Source organism: Pseudophryne corroboree, chromosome 4 (genome assembly GCF_028390025.1).
Source record: "Pseudophryne corroboree isolate aPseCor3 chromosome 4, aPseCor3.hap2, whole genome shotgun sequence".
Classification (NCBI taxonomy): domain Eukaryota; kingdom Metazoa; phylum Chordata; class Amphibia; order Anura; family Myobatrachidae; genus Pseudophryne; species Pseudophryne corroboree.
The window spans coordinates 478,893,455-478,912,804 of record NC_086447.1 but is presented as its reverse complement, the minus strand read 5'-3'; the positions used below and the strand labels follow the sequence as shown (position 1 = coordinate 478,912,804).

General features: G+C 42.0%; 1 protein-coding gene across 1 annotated transcript in view; it reads left to right on the top strand.

Annotated features, from left to right (window-relative positions):
• Positions 1 to 19,350, top strand: part of PREP (prolyl endopeptidase) — a 354,821-nt gene that overhangs the window by 297,516 nt on the left and 37,955 nt on the right. Inside the window, exon 11 of the mRNA XM_063917051.1 lies at positions 14,645 to 14,781. Within this exon, the coding sequence (XP_063773121.1) occupies positions 14,645 to 14,781 (137 nt within the window). The remainder of the gene's footprint in view (positions 1 to 14,644; positions 14,782 to 19,350) is intronic.

The following is a 19,350-nucleotide window of genomic DNA, read 5'->3' as shown; positions in this document are numbered from 1 at the left end:
ATACACTCATGTCTACTTTGTAGAAGTTCTATTATCTATATGATATTACCGCTTTCTCAGTGTCCTCCTCCGTAAGCCGGTGGAACACACATTAGTGTTTCAGTATTTCCATTCATCGTTTGAATACAAACATATATTGAGGATATAAACAACCCTGATTCAATTTAGGGTTAATCTAGAACTGTGTTTGAGGTGCTTTTTTTAATTTTTCATTAGTTTTGATATCATAGTCCTTAATTCATTGGTGATTAATTTATATGGTATTTATTCCACCATTTTTCTATATATTTGAGCTGGTATTATGTATGAAATGTGGGTATCATGTATGTATATATATTGAGTTTATTATATATGATTCAGCTATTGTCAATGCCCCCGTCCCGTGGAATACATACTTCCGCCTTCGGAAGCAGGTGGAACGCATAATAGCAGAAGTGCGTCATTGGCACTTCCATTTATTGATGGAATACAAACAAAGCTTGCATTTCAATAGTACAGTCACTAGAGCACCCAAATTATACTCTAGTGCCCAGTCAATAGCAATCTTATTGGTGCTTTCTGTAATTTTTGATACCTTAGTTTATAAATGATTGGTGATAATTTTACATGGTACTTATTTTACCGTTTTTATATATTTTAGCTGGTATTATTTATAAAATGTGGGCACCATGTTTTTATATTGCGTTGATTATATATAATTCATCCTTTGTCAGTGCCCCTGCCCCATGGAACGTATACTTCCGCCTTCGGAAGCCGGTGGAACGCATAAAAAGCGGAAGTTCGTCAGCAACACTTCCGGTTATTTGATTGAATACAAACAAAGCTTGCGGTTTAACAATATTTGTCTCTAGAGCACCCAAAGTATACTCTAGTGCACAGTCAACGGCAATCCTTATTGGTAAGAAAGCTGCGTTGTCACGTTAAACCGGAAAAAACGGAAGTTAATAAGGAATACATATAATTAATGTATATTATGTTTTTTAAATTGTCATTTTCATTTTCTCAGCACATTTTAAAATAGAGGAATGTCTGTTTTTATCAGTATGTTTAAAAACCTGCATCAATAGTAGTATATATGTATTGATATCCCACATTACTATAATGAATGGGCGGGACCAAACAGGGCTTATATAGATTGCTCTGTGATCCCACTACCACCCTGAGGAAGATTTAAGTAGTCAAAACGCGTTGGTGGCATTTTTTTTGAGGACATATAGAACTTTACTTGTGGCACCCAGCAGAGTGGTGAGAGCAATTGGGCCCTTGTTTGTTACTTAACCTTTGTGTGGGAATGTTACATCTACCCGTGTAAAGTATCTTGGTCCGTGTTTGTATTTTATTTTTATTTTTTTAACATTAAAAGTCTGTTTTTATCCTCTAAATGGTTTGTTTTTGTGGAATAACACTACTCATGCGGGGAAAAAAAAAAACTGCTACGTGAATCTACAACGCCTGTCCCAAGTAAGCATTCATGTAAGCTTGATTAACAGATGACGAGCTACTAGGAGACTTTTTCCTTTCTGGAGCATAGAGCGTAAAGATACCTTTATTATGAGCATGTTACTTCACTGTTTTATGTAAGCCTGAGAGTGGGCATCCTTTCTTGTGATCATCGTACACTTTGGTTGGCCCCATATTACGATATTTAACACGGAATGGAGGACATATATATCTTCTAGAACTTTGAATCCCTTCATGTTAGCTTTTAAAGAAATACTACACATTGGAGCAAATTTGTGTTCTTCTTTTACATGTACTATCTATCACGGAGATTTTATAACTCTAGGAAAATCCAGTAGAGACCACAACTAATGGACTTTGGACATTTGGTATCAGACTGGTTTGAAATTAAATTTTTGTACCATCAAGTGTTTTAGCGCATGTGATATTATTTCCCACTTTATTCATTTTGGTGTTTTTTCCAGTCTGATAACACTGGAATATATCATTTTGCTGCTTTTACTATCCAGCGCAGGGATTTAAACTTTTGGTCTTATCTATATGTGGACTCGCCGATCCACATGTTTTTTGGTCCTGACGAATGTTTCGCCTAGGAAAAAAAAACTGCCCTGCTATTGCATAGGGCGAATCCCCATTTGCCCTAAAAAAAAATAGCGAAAAGTGCAGCTTTTTCGCCTAGGCATTAATTGAATACCCCCATAGACCTAGAATGGTTGCATAAAAGCATCTGTCCTTTTAAGACTTCTTTACTAGCTAGCATTTTAAAGTACAAAATACTCATATTAAAGATGTTTTAAAGCCAAGGATTTTCCGCCAACTCTTCAAAGCAGATCCATAACTAGACTTTTTGGTGCTCTTTCCCAGAAAGACAATTGGCGCACAACTTTTGGACTCCAAAATGTAGATAGTTTTTATACTGTTTGTCTTGCACCAAATACACTAAATATTATGGTGCCTATTTATCATTAAATATTTGCGAGATAATCCTTGGAAAAAACGGATGTTTCATGGGGGTACCCACGTGTTGTAAATACAGTATGCCCTTATGTTCTTAAGCTATACTGTTTGTCTTGCACCAAATACACTAAATATTATGGGGCCTATTTATCATTAAATATTTGCGAGATAATACTTGAAAAAAACGGATGTTTCATGGGGGTACCCACGTGTTGTAAATACAGTATGCCCTTATATTCTTTAGCTGCTCATGTGTAATTGGATCTCTGCTTTTCCTTTAGGTCTCTTGATCAAATAATCTTAACAGCAAAAGGTAGCATATTTCAAGGCATATAAATAAAACAAGCCCTCTATTAAGAAATGTCTTGAAAGAGACAGTGTAAGTAGCTGCCCCAAACATAAGTGTAACATGTTTAAATAAGCAGAAGCATTCTTTGAATAGATTTTCTCTCAGCTTTACTTAGGACTACTGTTCTATACAAGGACAAAGCAAGTACAGGTTTTCCTCTGTGTGTAATGAGTGATCTTGAACAAGGGCAGAGCATGGCAGATAGGGTTTTATTTAGACTCTCTTGAGGTTCTCTTTCCGTGTAATTAGCTCACTGTGACTTGCAGGAGCTTTTCACACCCAAGGCTTCGACACTGCATATGATGTACAGAATCTCCTCCAAGATGTTATTGTTCTTGTTTAAATTTAAGTTGTATCATTAAAAAACTTGTTGTGAGACGTGTTTCCCAAAAGAAATAAAATAGTAGACTGCTATTTTATTTTCTGGAATTAAATGTACAGTAAATAATCTTATCAAGTTACTATCTAGGTTTAATAAAAACGATCTACATGTTTTATCTTCAGAATATGTACTACTTCAAGTGCTCAAAATGTTTCTCATGGGCTAATAAAGTGTGTGTGTGTATGTGTATATAAATAAATATATATATATATATATATATATATACACATATATATATATATATATATATATATATATATATATATATATTCTGTGCCGGGTGTGGTGGTGGGGCCTGCAGCGTGCTCCAAAGTTTAAATTAGGGGGGCCACACCAACTGCCCCACCTGATGCTGCCCGATATCGCCTGTCCGGAATCACTGTTGAAATCACCAGGGATCGGGTGCAGCAGACAGGACATCGGACCATCAGCCCAGCCTCCGTAGCTAACAAACATCTATAGGCTCACTAACGCTCTGCTCGTCTCCAGTCATAGATAGGGTGGCCAAATAGCTAGCCAATAGAAGTTTGTTGGCTGGGGTGGGCTGATGATCCAACGTCCTGTCTGTTGCTGCTGCTGCGCCTGGTTCCCGGTGACTTCATCCTGACAGTGTGTCCTGTCTGGCGATGTTTGACAGCATTTGAGGGGGATTAGTGTGATGCCCCTATTCGATTTTGGACTGCGCTGCCCCACACCAGCAACTGGTCTGTCCAACAATATTAGTCTCGTAGTGTAGACTTTTACCGTAATATGCATTACTATCAACCCTTTTGAAACATTTATGAATATTAGAAGTCTGCAAGGAGTTTCGTGACCATAGAAAGACATTATGCTTTAACATAGGAGAATCCAAGATGACATTCAGTTGTTCCCACTGAATTATGCAAAAAAGAATAGGATCCGGGATAAGCTCCCGGACATTAACTTTTGTTTTATGTGAAAAAACAGGGCTGATGGTACTAGTCTTCATGGATTTTCTTTTTTTTTTGCCTGGCCCCGGCAGATGTCACAGATAAGTGAAGCCGGTGGCCGCACTTCAGGGACAATTGAATATTCCAGAGGGAGGTGGGGTGGGGGGGTTCATTGGCTAACTGAATAACTGTTCCCTCAGATAGTGCCAAGTTCAGTTAGTAATTCTATGGCTTGCATTTTTAAATAGAGAATAAATGGCTTCCATTCCCAAAATCACTACCAACTAAAATGCCGAACTGAGAAGAAGTACATCATATTTCTTGTTACCCTTGCCATGCATGATTATGCGTATATGCAACTATATACTAATTCCTTTGCTAGAAAAATACTAATCCCAAGTACACTAATGTGAACTAAGGCGCAGATATCTGGTGAATTTAGAATGCCAGAATTGAGGTGAATAGTGGTTTCTGGAGCAACAAAGTCAAGAGCAGAAGTAAGGGAGGATAAGGAAACAGTGTTGATGGCCTCAATGTTATGCTTACTGATGGTAGTCAAAAGGCTAAGGTTGAGAAGCAGAGAGTGATAAGTTGAAAAGAGAGCAGGTGGTGGTCAGAGAGGGGGAATTGGAGTAGTCTGAAAAATCAACATAGTGAGTGAAGACCAGATCATGTGAGTGCCAACTCATATGAGAAACTATGGAAGTCCATTGAGAGAGACCAAATGATGTGAGGGTGAGGAGTTTAGAGGCAGAGTATTTTGAGGGAGGATCTGAAGAGAGGGAGCCAGAAAGCAAAAGTTGTTGAGGAGTTTGGAGGGAGTACCAAGGGGATGGTAAATGACAGCTACACAAAGGTGAAGAGGTTGAAAGAGGCATATAGCATGGACCTCAAATGTAGGAGAATGTCATGGAAAAGAGTTATTTGAGGATAGAAGGACCCCAACACCACCACCATGGGCCAGGGGTTGTGTGAGAATGGGAGGCCCCATGAGGACAGAGCAGTGATAGAAATGGTGTCCGAGTGGGAAATCCAGGTTTCCGGAATGACTAGGGAATTCAAGGAGTTAGAGATGAAAAGGTCATGGGTGGGGGACCAGTTCTGTCATTCCAAAGGGCAAAAGAGAGAGGTAGAGAGTCTGTGGGAGAGATGTATGAGATTATCAGGGTTGCTGTAGCATTGAGGTGAAATTAATTTGGAGGGCAAGGATAAAGAGAGTGTAATAATGGTGCGGACTCATGAACTAGGAAAGGAACCGGCAGGAGGTAGGCAGTGAGGGAGTTTAGAGTGATATGGATGGAGGTGAAGTGACACAGAGGAGGGAGGAAGCAGGGCTTAGTGGTTTGGCAGAAGGACCATAGTGGGGAGAAGAGAACGAAAGTGAGGTAATGGGGGAGTAGGGGAAGAAGGCAGACAAAGTAGGGGAGAGAGTGGGAGGAGGAGGTGGTAGAGACTAGGAGGGAAGGATAACTGAGTGATTAGACACTGAAGGGGAGAAGGGGGCAGTTGAAAAAAAAACCCGGACATATGGGGCTAATCAGAGTTGATCGCTGTGTCCCAAAAATCATAAACGGACGATTTTCAGGACACTGCGCATTCACCACGGCCTCCGTGCACGACCAATCCCCGGAAGTATGTGATTGCATTATTATTAACAGGTGGTGGGTGTCCAGGGGAGGACAGCAGGAAACGCAGGCATTTCATGGCTATTTTTGGGGCCAGCTGATGGCGACGCCTGTGTTTCCTGCCATTGGAAACATGGTGGCAGGGAGGCCCCCACTATGCAGTTTTCGTGGTTGCAGATTTTGCTAAAATAGCAAAATCTGTGACCAACTCTGAATAATCCCCATAGTGTGGATGGGTTAAGTAGGGGGAGGAAAATTGGAAGTACGAATGGAGACTGTATGAGAAAGACAGAGCACTAGATTTGTAGAATTGTAGGTGAATGTGTATGCTCAACAACAAAAATTTAGTATTAAGCAGTGTAACTTTTATGGGTACAGAAATAGAATTTTGAAGTAGACTGTTAGGAATGAGAAGATATGACGTTAGGCAAAAAAGCAATGGTAATTCAGACAGGACTTCAAGTATATAATGGCAAAATGACATTGATATAGATACACCTTCAGGGGTTTGTGAAAAACTGAATGTAAAATACAAATAGATGTCAAGTTCTTGTAGTGCTGAGTGTCCAGGTTACAGACCGCAAGGGGGCATATGTAATTGGGTCTGAGTTTGCCGAAGGTGCGGGATGCCAGATGAAATCAGAGGTTTTTTTAAAGTGGCAATAATTTACAAGGCAAAACCATGTATTGTAAATGATTGGCGTGTTAAAAAAAGTTGGCATCCCGCACCTCTGGCAAACTTGTACTCCATAACATATGCCCCCAGGTGCTTGTTGTGAAGAGTAAGTGAATATTTGTTTTAAAGCAGTTATTACTGATTGTTGATAGAATGTTCTTACTGTTTTACTTTGGTTAAATGCTAAAGTTCTGCTTCAATTTTAATCACACTTTGATGAGCATGCAATTAGATAATATGCACATCCTAAATGGCCCCAGCCTATGGAATGAAACGTAAATAGAGATACAATGCATATGTTCTCAATAATTAGAATCTGCACCCAAAGCACGCCCCCTACAATGGATAGCAATAAAATGGCTTAAACAAACAACCATGGCATGACAGCATGCCATATATCTAACAATTAAAATAAGTTATTCCTTTCACACAGACAAGAATCTGCAAATAGTAGATTTGACACTTTTGGTCTAGGGGCCTAATTCTGAGTTGATCGCAGCAGCAAATATGTTAGCAGTTGGGCTAAACCATGTGCACTGCAGGGGAAACAGATATAACATGTGCAGAGAGAGTTAGATATGGGTGGGGTGTGTTCAAACTGAATTGTAACTTGCAGTGTAAAACTAAAGCAGCCAGTATTTACTAGTGATGAGCGGGTTCGGTTTCTCGGAAACCGAACCCCCCCGAACTTCACTCTTTTTTACACGGGTCCGAGCAAACTCGGATCCTCCCGCCTTACTCGGCTAACCCGAGCGCGCCCGAACGTCATCATCCCGCTGTCGGATTCTCGCGAGATTCGGATTCTATATAAGCAGCCGCGCGTCGCCGCCATTTTCACACGTGCATTGAGATTGATAGGGAGAGGACTTGGCTGGCGTCCTCTCTGTTTAGTTATAGAGCCTTAGAGTTAGTTGATCTGATTGATTGCTACTGCTTAGCTTATTGTGGGGAGGATTGGGGAGCAGCTGTTAGGACAGGAGGAGTACAGTGCAGAGTTTTGCTAGTTTTTTTTTATCTGTTCTCTGCCTGAAAAAAACGCTCCATACCATATCTGTGCTCAGCCTTAGTGTGCTGCATGATATATCTGACTGTGCTGAGTGCTCACACTGCTTAATTGTGGGGGAGACTGGGGAGCAGCTATAGCAGGAGTACAGTGCAGAGTTTTGCTGACAGTGACCACCAGTATACGTTTGTCTGCCTGAAAAACACTCCTGTGGTGTCTTTTTTTCTTTATACTATAAACGCAGTCTGCTGACAGTGTCCACCAGGTCCATTATACTGTATATAGCAGTACGGTAGGCCACTGCTGTACCTACCTCTGTGTCGTCACTCGTCGTCATACATAAAGTATACTAGTAGTATATCCATCCATCTACATTGTATACCTGTGGTGTCTTTTTTTTTTTTTTTATACTATAAACGTAGTCTGCTGACAGTGTCCACCAGGTCCATTATACTGTATATAGCAGTACGGTAGGCCACTGCTGTACCTACCTCTGTGTCGTCACTCGTCGTCATACATAAAGTATACTAGTAGTATATCCATCCATCTACATTGTATACCTGTGGTGTCTTTTTTTCTTTATACTATAAACGCAGTCTGCTGACAGTGTCCACCAGGTCCATTATACTGTATATAGCAGTACGGTAGGCCACTGCTGTACCTACCTCTGTGTCGTCACTCGTCGTCATACATAAAGTATACTAGTAGTATATCCATCCATCTACATTGTATACCTGTGGTGACTTTTTTTCTTTATACTATAAACGCAGTCTGCTGACAGTGTCCACCAGGTCCATAATACTGTATATAGCAGTACGGTAGGCCACTGCTGTAGCTACCTCTGTGTCGTCACTCGTCGTCATACATAAAGTATACTAGTAGTATATCCATCCATCTACATTGTATACCTGTGGTGTCTTTTAGTTGTGCGCATTAAAATATGGAGAACAAAAATGTGGAGGTCAAAAAAATAGGGAAAGATCAAGATCCACTTCCACCTCGTGCTGAAGCTGCTGCCACTAGTCATGGCCGAGACGATGAAATGCCATCAACGTCGTCTGCCAAGGCCGATGCCCAATGTCATTGTACAGAGCATGTAAAATCCAAAACACAAAAGATCAGTAAAAAAATGACCCAAAAATCAAAATTAAAAGCGTCTGAGGAGAAGCGTAAACTTGCCAATATGCCATTTACGACACGGAGTGGCAAGGAACGGCTGAGGCCCTGGCCTATGTTCATGGCTAGTGGTTCAGCTTCACATGAGGATGGAAGCACTCAGCCTCTCGCTAGAAAAATGAAAAGACTTAAGCTGGCAAAAGCACAGCAAAGAACTGCGTTCTTCGAAATCACAAATCCCCAAGGAGAGTCCAATTGTGTCTGTTGCGATGCCTGACCTTCCCAACACTGGACGGGAAGAGCTTGCGCCTTCCACCATTTGCACGCCCCCTGCAAGTGCTGGAAGGAGCACCCGCAGTCCAGTTCCTGATAGTCAAATTGAAGATGTCAGTGTTGAAGTACACCAGGATGAGGATATGGGTGTTGCTGGCGCTGGGGAGGAAATTGACAAGGACGATTCTGATGGTGAGGTGGTTTGTTTAAGTCAGGCACCCGGGGAGACACCTGTTGTCCGTGGGAGGAATATGGCCATTGACATGCCTGGTCAAAATACAAAAAAAATCAGCTCTTCGGTGTGGAATTATTTCAACACAAATGCGGACAACAGGTGTCAAGCCGTGTGTTGCCTTTGTCAAGCTGTAATAAGTAGGGGTAAGGACGTAAACCACCTCGGAACATCCTCCCTTATACGTCACCTGCAGCGCATTCATCATAAGTCAGTGACAAGTTCAAAAACTTTTGGCGACAGCAGAAGCAGTCCACTGACCAGTAAATCTCTTCCTCTTGTAACCAAGCTCACGCAAACCACACCACCAACTCCCTCAGTGTCAATTTCCTCCTTACCCAGGAAAGCCAATAGTCCTGCAGGCCATGTCACTGGCAAGTCTGACGAGTCCTCTCCTGCCTGGGATTCCTCCGATGCATCCTTGAGTGTAACACCTACTGCTGCTGGCGCTGCTGTTGTTGCTGCTGGGAGTCGATGGTCATCCCAGAGGGAAAGTCGGAAGACCACTTGTACTACTTCCAGTAAGCAATTGACTGTCCAACAGTCCTTTGCGAGGAAGATGAAATATCACAGCAGTCATCCTGCTGCAAAGCGGATAACTGAGGCCTTGGCAGCCTGGGCGGTGAGAAATGTGGTTCCGGTATCCATCGTTACTTCAGAGCCAACTATAGACTTGATTGAGGTACTGTGTCCCCGGTACCAAATACCATCTAGGTTCCATTTCTCTAGGCAGGCGATACCGAGAATGTACACAGATGTCAGAAAAAGAGTCACCAGTGTCCTAAAAAATGCAGTTGTACCCAATGTCCACTTAACCACGGACATGTGGACAAGTGGAGCAGGGCGGACTCAGGACTACATGACTGTGACAGCCCACTGGGTAGATGTATTGCCTCCCGCTGCAAGAACAGCAGCGGCGGCACCAGTAGCAGCATCTCGCAAACGCCAACTCGTTCCTAGGCAGACTACGCTTTGTATCACCGCTTTCCAGAATACGCACACAGCTGAAAACCTCTTATGGCAACTGAGGAAGATCATCACAGAATGGCTTACCCCAATTGGACTCTCCTGGGGATTTGTGGCATCGGACAACGCCAGCAATATTGTGCGTGCATTACATCTGGGCAAATTCCAGCACGTCCCATGTTTTGCACATACCTTGAATTTGGTGGTGCAGAATTATTTAAAAAACGACAGGGGCGTGCAAGAGATGCTGTCGGTGGCCAGAAGAATTGGGGGCCACTTTCGGCGTACAGGCACCGCGTACAGAAGACTGGAGCACCACCAAAAACACTTGAACCTGCCCTGCCATCATCTGAAGCAAGAGGTGGTAACGAGGTGGAATTCAACCCTCTATATGCTTCAGAGGATGGAGGAGCAGCAAAAGGCCATTCAAGCCTATACATCTGCCCACTATATAGGCAAAGGAGGTGGAATGCACCTGTCTCAAGCGCAGTGGAGAATGATTTCAACGTTGTGCAAGGTTCTGCAACCTTTTGAACTTGCCACACGTGAAGTCAGTTCAGACACTGCCAGCCTGAGTCAGGTCATTCCCCTCATCAGGCTTTTGCAGAAGAAGCTGGAGGCATTGAAGGAGGAGCTAAAACAGAGCGATTCCGCTAGGCATGTGGGACTTGTGGATGGAGCCCTTCATTCGCTTAACCAGGATTCACGGGTGGTCAATCTGTTGAAATCAGAGCACTACATTTTGGCCACCGTGCTCGATCCTAGATTTAAAACCTACGTTGTATCTCTCTTTCCGGCAGACACAAGGCTGCAGAGGTTCAAAGACCTGCTGGTGAGAAAATTGTCAAGTCAAGCGGAACGTGACCCGTCGCCATCTCCTCCTTCACATTCTCCCGCAACTGGGGGTGCGAGGAAAAGGCTAAGAATTCCGAGCCCACCCGCTGGCGGTGATGCAGGGCAGTCTGGAGCGAGTGCTGACATCTGGTCCGGACTGAAGGACCTGCCAACGATTACTGACATGTCGTCTTCTGTCACTGCATATGATTCTGTCACCATTGAAAGAATGGTGGAGGACAGTCCGTACGTATACTGGCAGGAAAAAGAGGCAATTTGGAGGCCCTTGCAGAAACTGGCTTTAGTCTACCTAAGTTGCCCTCCCTCCAGTGTGTACTCCGAAAGAGTGTTTAGTGCCGCCGCTCACCTTGTCAGCAATCGGCGTACGAGGTTACTTCCAGAAAATGTGGAGAAGATGATGTTCATTAAAATGAATTATAATCAATTCCTCCGTGGAGACATTCACCAGCAGCAATTGCCTCCAGAAAGTACACGGGGACCTGAGATGGTGGATTCCAGTGGGGACGAATTAATAATCTGTGAGGAGGGGGATGTACACAGTGAAAGGGGTGATGAATCGGACGATGATGATGAGGTGGACATCTTGCCTCTGTAGAGCCAGTTTGTGCAAGGAGAGATTGATTGCTTCTTTTTTGGTGGGGGCCCAAACCAACCAGTCATTTCAGTCACAGTCGTGTGGCAGACCCTGTCGCTGAAATGATGGGTTCGTTAAAGTGTGCATGTCCTGTTTATACAACATAAGGGTGGGTGGGAGGGCCCAAGGACAATTCCATCTTGCACCTCTTATTTCTTTCATTTTTCTTTGCGTCATGTGCTGTTTGGGGAGTATTTTTTTGAAGGGCCATCCTGCGTGACACTGCAGTGACACTCCTAGATGGGCCAGGTGTTTGTGTCGGCCACTAGGGTCGCTTAGCTTAGTCACACAGCTACCTCATTGTGCCTCTTTTTTTCTTTGCGTCATGTGCTGTTTGGGGAGTATTTTTTTGAAGGGCCATCCTGCATGACACTGCAGTGCCACTCCTAGATGGGCCAGGTGTTTGTGTCGGCCACTTGGGTCGCTTATCTTAGTCACACAGCTACCTCATTGCGCCTCTCTTTTTTCTTTGCGTCATGTGCTGTTTGGGGAGTATTTTTTTGAAGGGCCATCCTGCGTGACACTGCAGTGACACTCCTAGATGGGCCAGGTGTTTGTGTCGGCCACTTGGGTCGCTTAGCTTAGTCATCCAGCGACCTCGGTGCAAATTTTAGGACTAAAAATAATATTGTGAGGTGTTCAGAATAGACTGAAAATGAGTGGAAATTATGGTTATTGAGGTTAATAATACTATGGGATCAAAATGACCCCCAAATTCTATGATTTAAGCTGTTTTTTAGGGTTTTTTGAAAAAAACACCCGAATCCAAAACACACCCGAATCCGACAAAAAAATTTTGGTGAGGTTTTGCCAAAACGCGTTCGAACCCAAAACACGGCCGCGGAACCGAACCCAAAACCAAAACACAAAACCCGAAAAATTGCCGGTGCACATTACTAGTATTTACCCTGCACAGAAACAAAATAACCCACCCAAATCTAACTCTTTCTGCACATGTTATATCTGCCTCCCCTGCAGTGCACATGGTTTTGCCCAACTGCTAACAAAATTCCTGCTGCGATCAACTTGGAATTACCCCCAATGTGCCTTACACATTATGACAACCTTTATTAATGCCCTTTTACCCATAATGTCCCTTACACATATGCTGCACATTATTAATGCCCTTATACACATAATGACACACACAGTGCCCCCTACACATTTGCTGCACATTATTAGTGCCCCTATACACATAATGACACACATACAGTAGTACCCTGTTACACATATGCCACACATTATTAATGCCCTTTTACACATAATGACACACATAGTGCCCCTAACCCACCCAAATCTAACTCTCTCTGCAAATGTTATATCTGCTCCCCCTGCAGTGCACATGGTTTTGCCCAATTGCTAACAAACTTGCTGCTGCGATCAACTCAGAATTACCCCCTATAGCAGATCTCTGATACCTATATCAGTGTGGAAAATGTGGTTACCTAAGCATAGATCTTTACAAGGCAGTAATTAGTCGCAATGCTCTGCAGAAGAGTTGAAAATGTAGTTACCTGTAGATGACCAGGAGAAAGACAGTCAAATCACATTCGATGTCCGCTGTATATATAACTAATAATGAAGTCCAACACTAAAGTTATGCTTAAATTTTAATTACATGTTGGTACATAGATAATATACATTCAGTATGATTTGCGGGAGCCTGTTATCCCGACGGGATCCCGAAGACTGCAATGCTGACAGGTGTGAGTTGGGGCTATTCTCCCCTACCCCATAACCCTCCCTTCCCGCAGCCTACTTACCCTGACCTCTCCCTTAGTGCCCAACCCTAACCACCCTGCTGTGGTGCCTAAGCCTAACCCCCCCCCCCTTTTCTGCTGCCTAACCTTCCCCATGGGTGCCTAACCCTAACCTGTCCCACCCCCTCCCCCAACCTAACCCTAACCTCCGCCGGATGGCGGCTAAACAAAGGCTCAGATCTTGGTCAGAGTGTAGGGATCAAGTTGAAAGAGAGTTTGTCAGGTAAAATTATGTACAAGTAGTGGAGAAAAAAGAAAAATGAACTGCCAATGCTTATTCCCTGTAATTTAGGATCCGTTATTTGTCAAGCAAGTAACCAATGCTCAGTGGTGTGAAGCATGGATGCAAATTGTATGTATGTATACAGTAGCTTTTGGTTACAATCAGGGTGGAAATACACATGGTATTATTTAGTAATATTACTTTTGACTTAAAGAAATCCCAATTACTCATCACGATGTGGGCTGAATATACTGTACTCTTGTAGATGGACACGTCAGGCCTTAAGCAAATACCATGCCTAATTAATGCCTTGCTCCTTGACTGGGCTTCCTTCCACCATACCTCTGTTATATTGTGAATAAAATGCTCTCTCCCAAGTGAAAATGGGTTCCGGATGATAGGTCGACATTCATTAGGCTGACAGTCAGTCAATAGGTTGATATGCATTAGGTTAACATGTAAAAGATCGACAGTGCTTTAGGTCGACCGTTTCAAATGGTCGACATGACAATGGCCAACACACATATGGTCGACATTTATTTAAACTTTTTTAATTTTCCGTCCGCATGGACTATGATTGGGAATAGTAACCTGTGTTGTGCGCAGTAGTATTGGAGCGAGGCACCTTGCCTGACGCATGAAGAGCAAAAATCGCTCGCCACATGGTACACGTTTCCACTAATTTGGTTTACATGTGGTTAAGTTTACAAAATGACACAAAAAACAACAACTTGTGTCAACCTTTTGTACCTGTCGACCTTTTGTTCTGTCTCCCTTTTTCATATAGACATGTGGGGTCGACCTATTGACTTTCAACCTATTTCTGGTCGACCCATTGAGCCACACCCAGTGAACATTAAGCTGTGATTTTAGCATTCAACATAGTTTTCACAATCCCCATCTTCCTGGCCAAGCTGTGTAACTAATATACTGTACATTTGAAAAGGGGGTAAAAATTTATTTTATTACTTCTTCCTACCCAATCCATGGCCGCAAAATCATTTCTATAATCACATACAGTTTCTTCATTTCTAGTAAAATCATGTTGTTCTCACCTGTGTTGTATATTAAAAATAGGAGGAACCATGTAAAAGCAAATATGGTGCTGGATAATAATACACGTTATTGTAATTTCATATCTGTTTATTACATTTTGAATTGCATATTTTTCATCGTGCATATATTCAGTGAATAAAGCAAATTTCTTTATCTGTGTCATAGGAGTTTTACCCTAGCAAAGATGGGACCAAGATACCAATGTTTATTGTCCATAAAAAAGGCATCAAATTGGATGGCTCTCACCCTGCCTTTCTCTATGGCTATGGGGGCTTTAACATATCTATCACACCCAGCTACAGGTAAGAGTTTGCAATCAAGGGGTATCTGTATCCAATACCAACTTATCAAAGGGCATCCAAAACAACATAGGTGTTTTATCAATCCGATGTCCCAAAGGTAAGTATCGGGTTTAGGGTTAGGCAGTAGGGGGGTGGTTAGCCATAGCTACACACGAGGAGGGTTAGGGTTGGGGAAGGGGTAGAATACTTACCACATCCAGTGTCAGGACCGTCAGTGCGGGATGCCACTGTCGGTCATGTGACCGCCGGCATCCCGAACGCCAATATACCATACCGCACCCCTTGTAGGGCCACAAGTACTTGCACGAACTACAATTGTTGGTCCCATAATAAATTAATTTGTAGTACCACCTGCATATAAATAAATAATATGTGCCCCCTATGTAAAATAGACAATGAAATATGCCCCATTTGTATTAAGTAAATAATGAATTGTGCTCCTTTTTGTATTTAAAACTTTTGCCCCTTATGAGAAAACAAATATTTACATTTTTACTTCCTCACCATTTTAATTTTTGGTTAATATTAAATACTCAGGTGACGCTTAATAATACATACATGAAACAATGTATTAAAAAAAAATATATACAGTTTAAAGGCATTTATTGCAACAATTAATTAATAAACCTCCCAGGGGTATATACAAAGTTAAAACTTAAAGCACCATAACAACTAGTGCATAATGGCAATAAGTGACGCAATGTTATTTAGTATAAGCTGGTGAACAAATTGCATATACAGTAATGGAGCAATGGATTTGCTGTCAGCTAATAATCAGCTTCATTAGACATGAATAGACTGGATGACTAACTCCAACAACGATGTTCAGTATATTGTAAAAAGTGGTAGGTAGATAGTTACCAATATGCAGTCACAGGCAGTGGAGACTCAGATTAGAACAGTCAGTATCAACTCCCGCAGAGGGGTGCGATACAATGTGGTGTGCCGTGATCTCACAGCTTACGTTGTACGGCTGCTTTGCATGCTCTGTCCCTCTCACAGCCCGACGGAACAAACAGTGCGGGTGGGGACAGGTGGTGTGCATGTCTGTGGAGCTGGGCCGTGACACCATGGATCACTGAGTGACATGACAGCTGTGCTGTAAATGGTATGCAGCGTACTGGCTCCACTGATGGTTAAGATTTTGGACTAAACAGTATATGGTTTGGTGAATAACACATGGAGTTTGGTGGCATAGAGGTTATGAGTTTTCAGCGCCCAAGCCACAGAATAGTAAATTGTATGGTTTGAGACCAAACGCATCATTCAACGTGTTGTTTTGCATAGAGCATACCAGTAAAATTACTCCTTTATGGATAGATTGTGTAAAAGGTCATGTCAACTCCACAGAAGATGTAGAAATCAGAATTCTAATAAACAAGTAAACTGTGGTTACAGTTATAATGTGGGGTGCACAGAAGGATTATAAGAGAGTCAACAACACTATTTCAGGTTATAGGAAGTCCTAAGTTCTGAGCAGCTGGTGCCAGAGCAGTTTGCCACAATATACTGTAAGACCGCTTTTATCTGAAAACTGCCTTCCTGAGACTTCTAATCTTTTCTTGGTGTGCCAGTGGGAATATAAACTGTTTTTTTATGAATTATACTAATAAAAATTTGTTGTATGCTAGTCAGAGGGATTTTTTTTTATTCTTCTGTGACAATAACCAGCATTGTCATATGCTGGTATATGTAACAAAAGAAAGAGAAAATCTAGTGCCGATGCACACTCTACAATACCAAGCACAGCTAGTCAGAATAATTATAATAAACTACAGTATGCAATCTAAAATAGTAACAAAAGAGACAATGGTTAACTCCCGATCTAAGTTATCGCGATCCCTCACTTGTTGATTGCTAACCAATTCTGTTATATCACATACATCATTCTTTTGCTGTCTACCATGTGTATAACTTTCCTCAACAACCTGTAAGTGGAGGAGATGGATATGTCAATGCAGAATAATACCCCTTTTCAACTGCCGCAATAACCCGGGTCAGTGCTGGGTCAACCCAGGTCGCGGCTCAGTGGAAAAGGATCCCTGAAAAATAACCCTGGTCCAGTGACCAAAAACCCTATGGAGAGCTGGCTTGCCAGCGCTTGGAGTTGATGTCCTCCCCAAGCACCGGTAGAAGAAAGACCCGCCACTAACCCGGGTCCAGTCTGCAGTGTGAACGGGGGTTCAGGCCGCTGTTTCCCAGCTTGAAACCTGTATGCAATTACTCTGGTTAGACCTGGGTTTTTAGTGGAAAAGGTATTTAAAAAAAAAAACAATAGTCCTTGAGTCTCCTGTATACCAGCACGACAATGGGGGCACAATTATATATATACCAGCCAAGGTTTTCAACTTACTTGAGTGGCATTATTTATGGGCAGTGACTTTGGGTGTAGCCATAAGTTTCCAAATGGATCATATTATAATACACCCGTATTCTCCTATTTGCGCTAACCATTGAGCTGCTGGTCTAATGATGCATAACTCCACCTATTGACATGGCTTTGAGGACTACAGTATATGTGGGATGTAATGCCGCCCGAGTTCGGCGGCTGTGCATGAGGCCTGCAGAACTCTGACTTTTTTTAAAGGGGCAATCACTTACAAGGCAAAACAATGCTTTGTAAGTGACTACCCCTTTAAAAAAATCTGAGTTCAGCCGGCATCCCAGACAGCCGCCGAACTTGGGCGGCATTATATCCCGCCGCGGATATGGCTTTATGTAGATGGTGTGCTCCTGTGCCAAGACACACAAGGGCTTGTTGAGGGATATGCTGAATATTTTATACACATTCATCAATTTCTCAGGGTTATGAATAAACTGAGATGTTTAACAGGTTTTCTATGCAGTATAATGATGCAGTGGGTGCAGTGTGCTGCCCTCTATTTAAGTTGGTGTCAACCTATATTCTTAGCCACTATATTTAGATACATTCCGCCCATATCGACCCCTCAGAATGGGATTTCATTATATAATATTACATATTCAATTATGTAATTACATTTTGAAAGCGCGCAGGTGGATATCAAATGCATTCTGGATGAGCAAGTTTATTTTTGGTGATCGTCATTACTGTATAATGGGTAATGAAGTTTAATATAGTAACCTATGTTGACCATGTAATGTGAACTGCACAATGCCGACACAGTAGTAATGTCATTTAAAGCATGCTGTCTCTGCATTATAACTGATGGTGATGCATCATGTTTACAGTTATAATGTAAATTATGCTTTAAATCACATTACTACTGCGTGTGCATTGTGCTGTCGACATTACACAGCTGACATTTTGACTGTCGACTCTGTAATTGTCAACTTTTACGCAATGTCCCTTGCATATAAAATGGTCTGTTTGCCCACGTATTGATTTGAATGGACCTTCACATAACTAGTCCCAGTTGTTGGGGATCCTGCTCATCTCATTTCCTCAATTTGTGACACGGCCTCTATCACATGCAGCACTGTCCTCACATAATCATACGAGCAGGCATCACAAAATCAGCGTGCTGATCTGAAATGCACTCTTGTGTTGTGAATATGCTAATATATGTTTGGCTACAGGATGTTGTATCCTTGACTACTTCAAAAATGTGACATTTTGGACAAGCATGTGATAAAGATTGAATGCAAAAAGATGTTCACACCCTAGTCAAATATACCTTAAATGAATTCAGTCATGTTATTTTATTGGTACTGTACCTAGCACATTATAGTAAGTGGTAGTGATATAGCAATTTATACCACTTGGTCATCAGTGCTATATTGATACATTTCAGCAGCCAGGCAGAATTGCAGTCTGGAACAAATTTTCTGAGCGATTATTTTTGCCCTAAGCTTCGACTGTTGAATAGTAAATGCAACAATATAGTAGATTATGATGCAGCACTACACTTTGCTATATCATATTTCTTAATTCAGCAGTCTGTGTTCAAAAGCCAATACATACCTGTGGGTCACCTTAAGTACAAGCTGCATTCAGAATCCTCCGCTAAATATTAATGGATGTATACATTATAAAAAAAATCTATATTTCAAGAAATACATGGTCTCAGTGATAGAACTGAGCTAGTCTGCTTTCTGAGCTCATTACACCACTTTCATTGTTTGTTTTCTTTTCACTCTCAAATCCCTTTATCTCCTGCCAGAGCTCCCCTGTCAAATAACTGAAGTATGGTAATACTTGCAAATAGTCCATGGTGCGTGGCCTAATACAATGTATTTGTGTTGCCTCTCTGGATGGTTTTAGGTCATAGTGGAGTTGGCAGGTTCAGAAAGATCTGAAATTATGAACAAGAGCAGGTACAGATTCCAAATTTCCATTTGTTTGCTCATAGCCTACACAGAGTTCTTATCCGTTATTATTGCTCCTTTACCAGTGGTTCCCAAACTTTTTAGAATCACAGCGCTCTAGAGTATCAGAATTTCTTTCACAGCAACCATAGGCCAAAAGTCTCTTATTGAGAAATATTAAATTAAATTAATTGTACTTTTATGTCATCCTTAGGTTCAATTCTGTCATAAGGGACAAGATTGCTTCTGTTAGTCCCCATATTTTATGATTTGACGGCCACC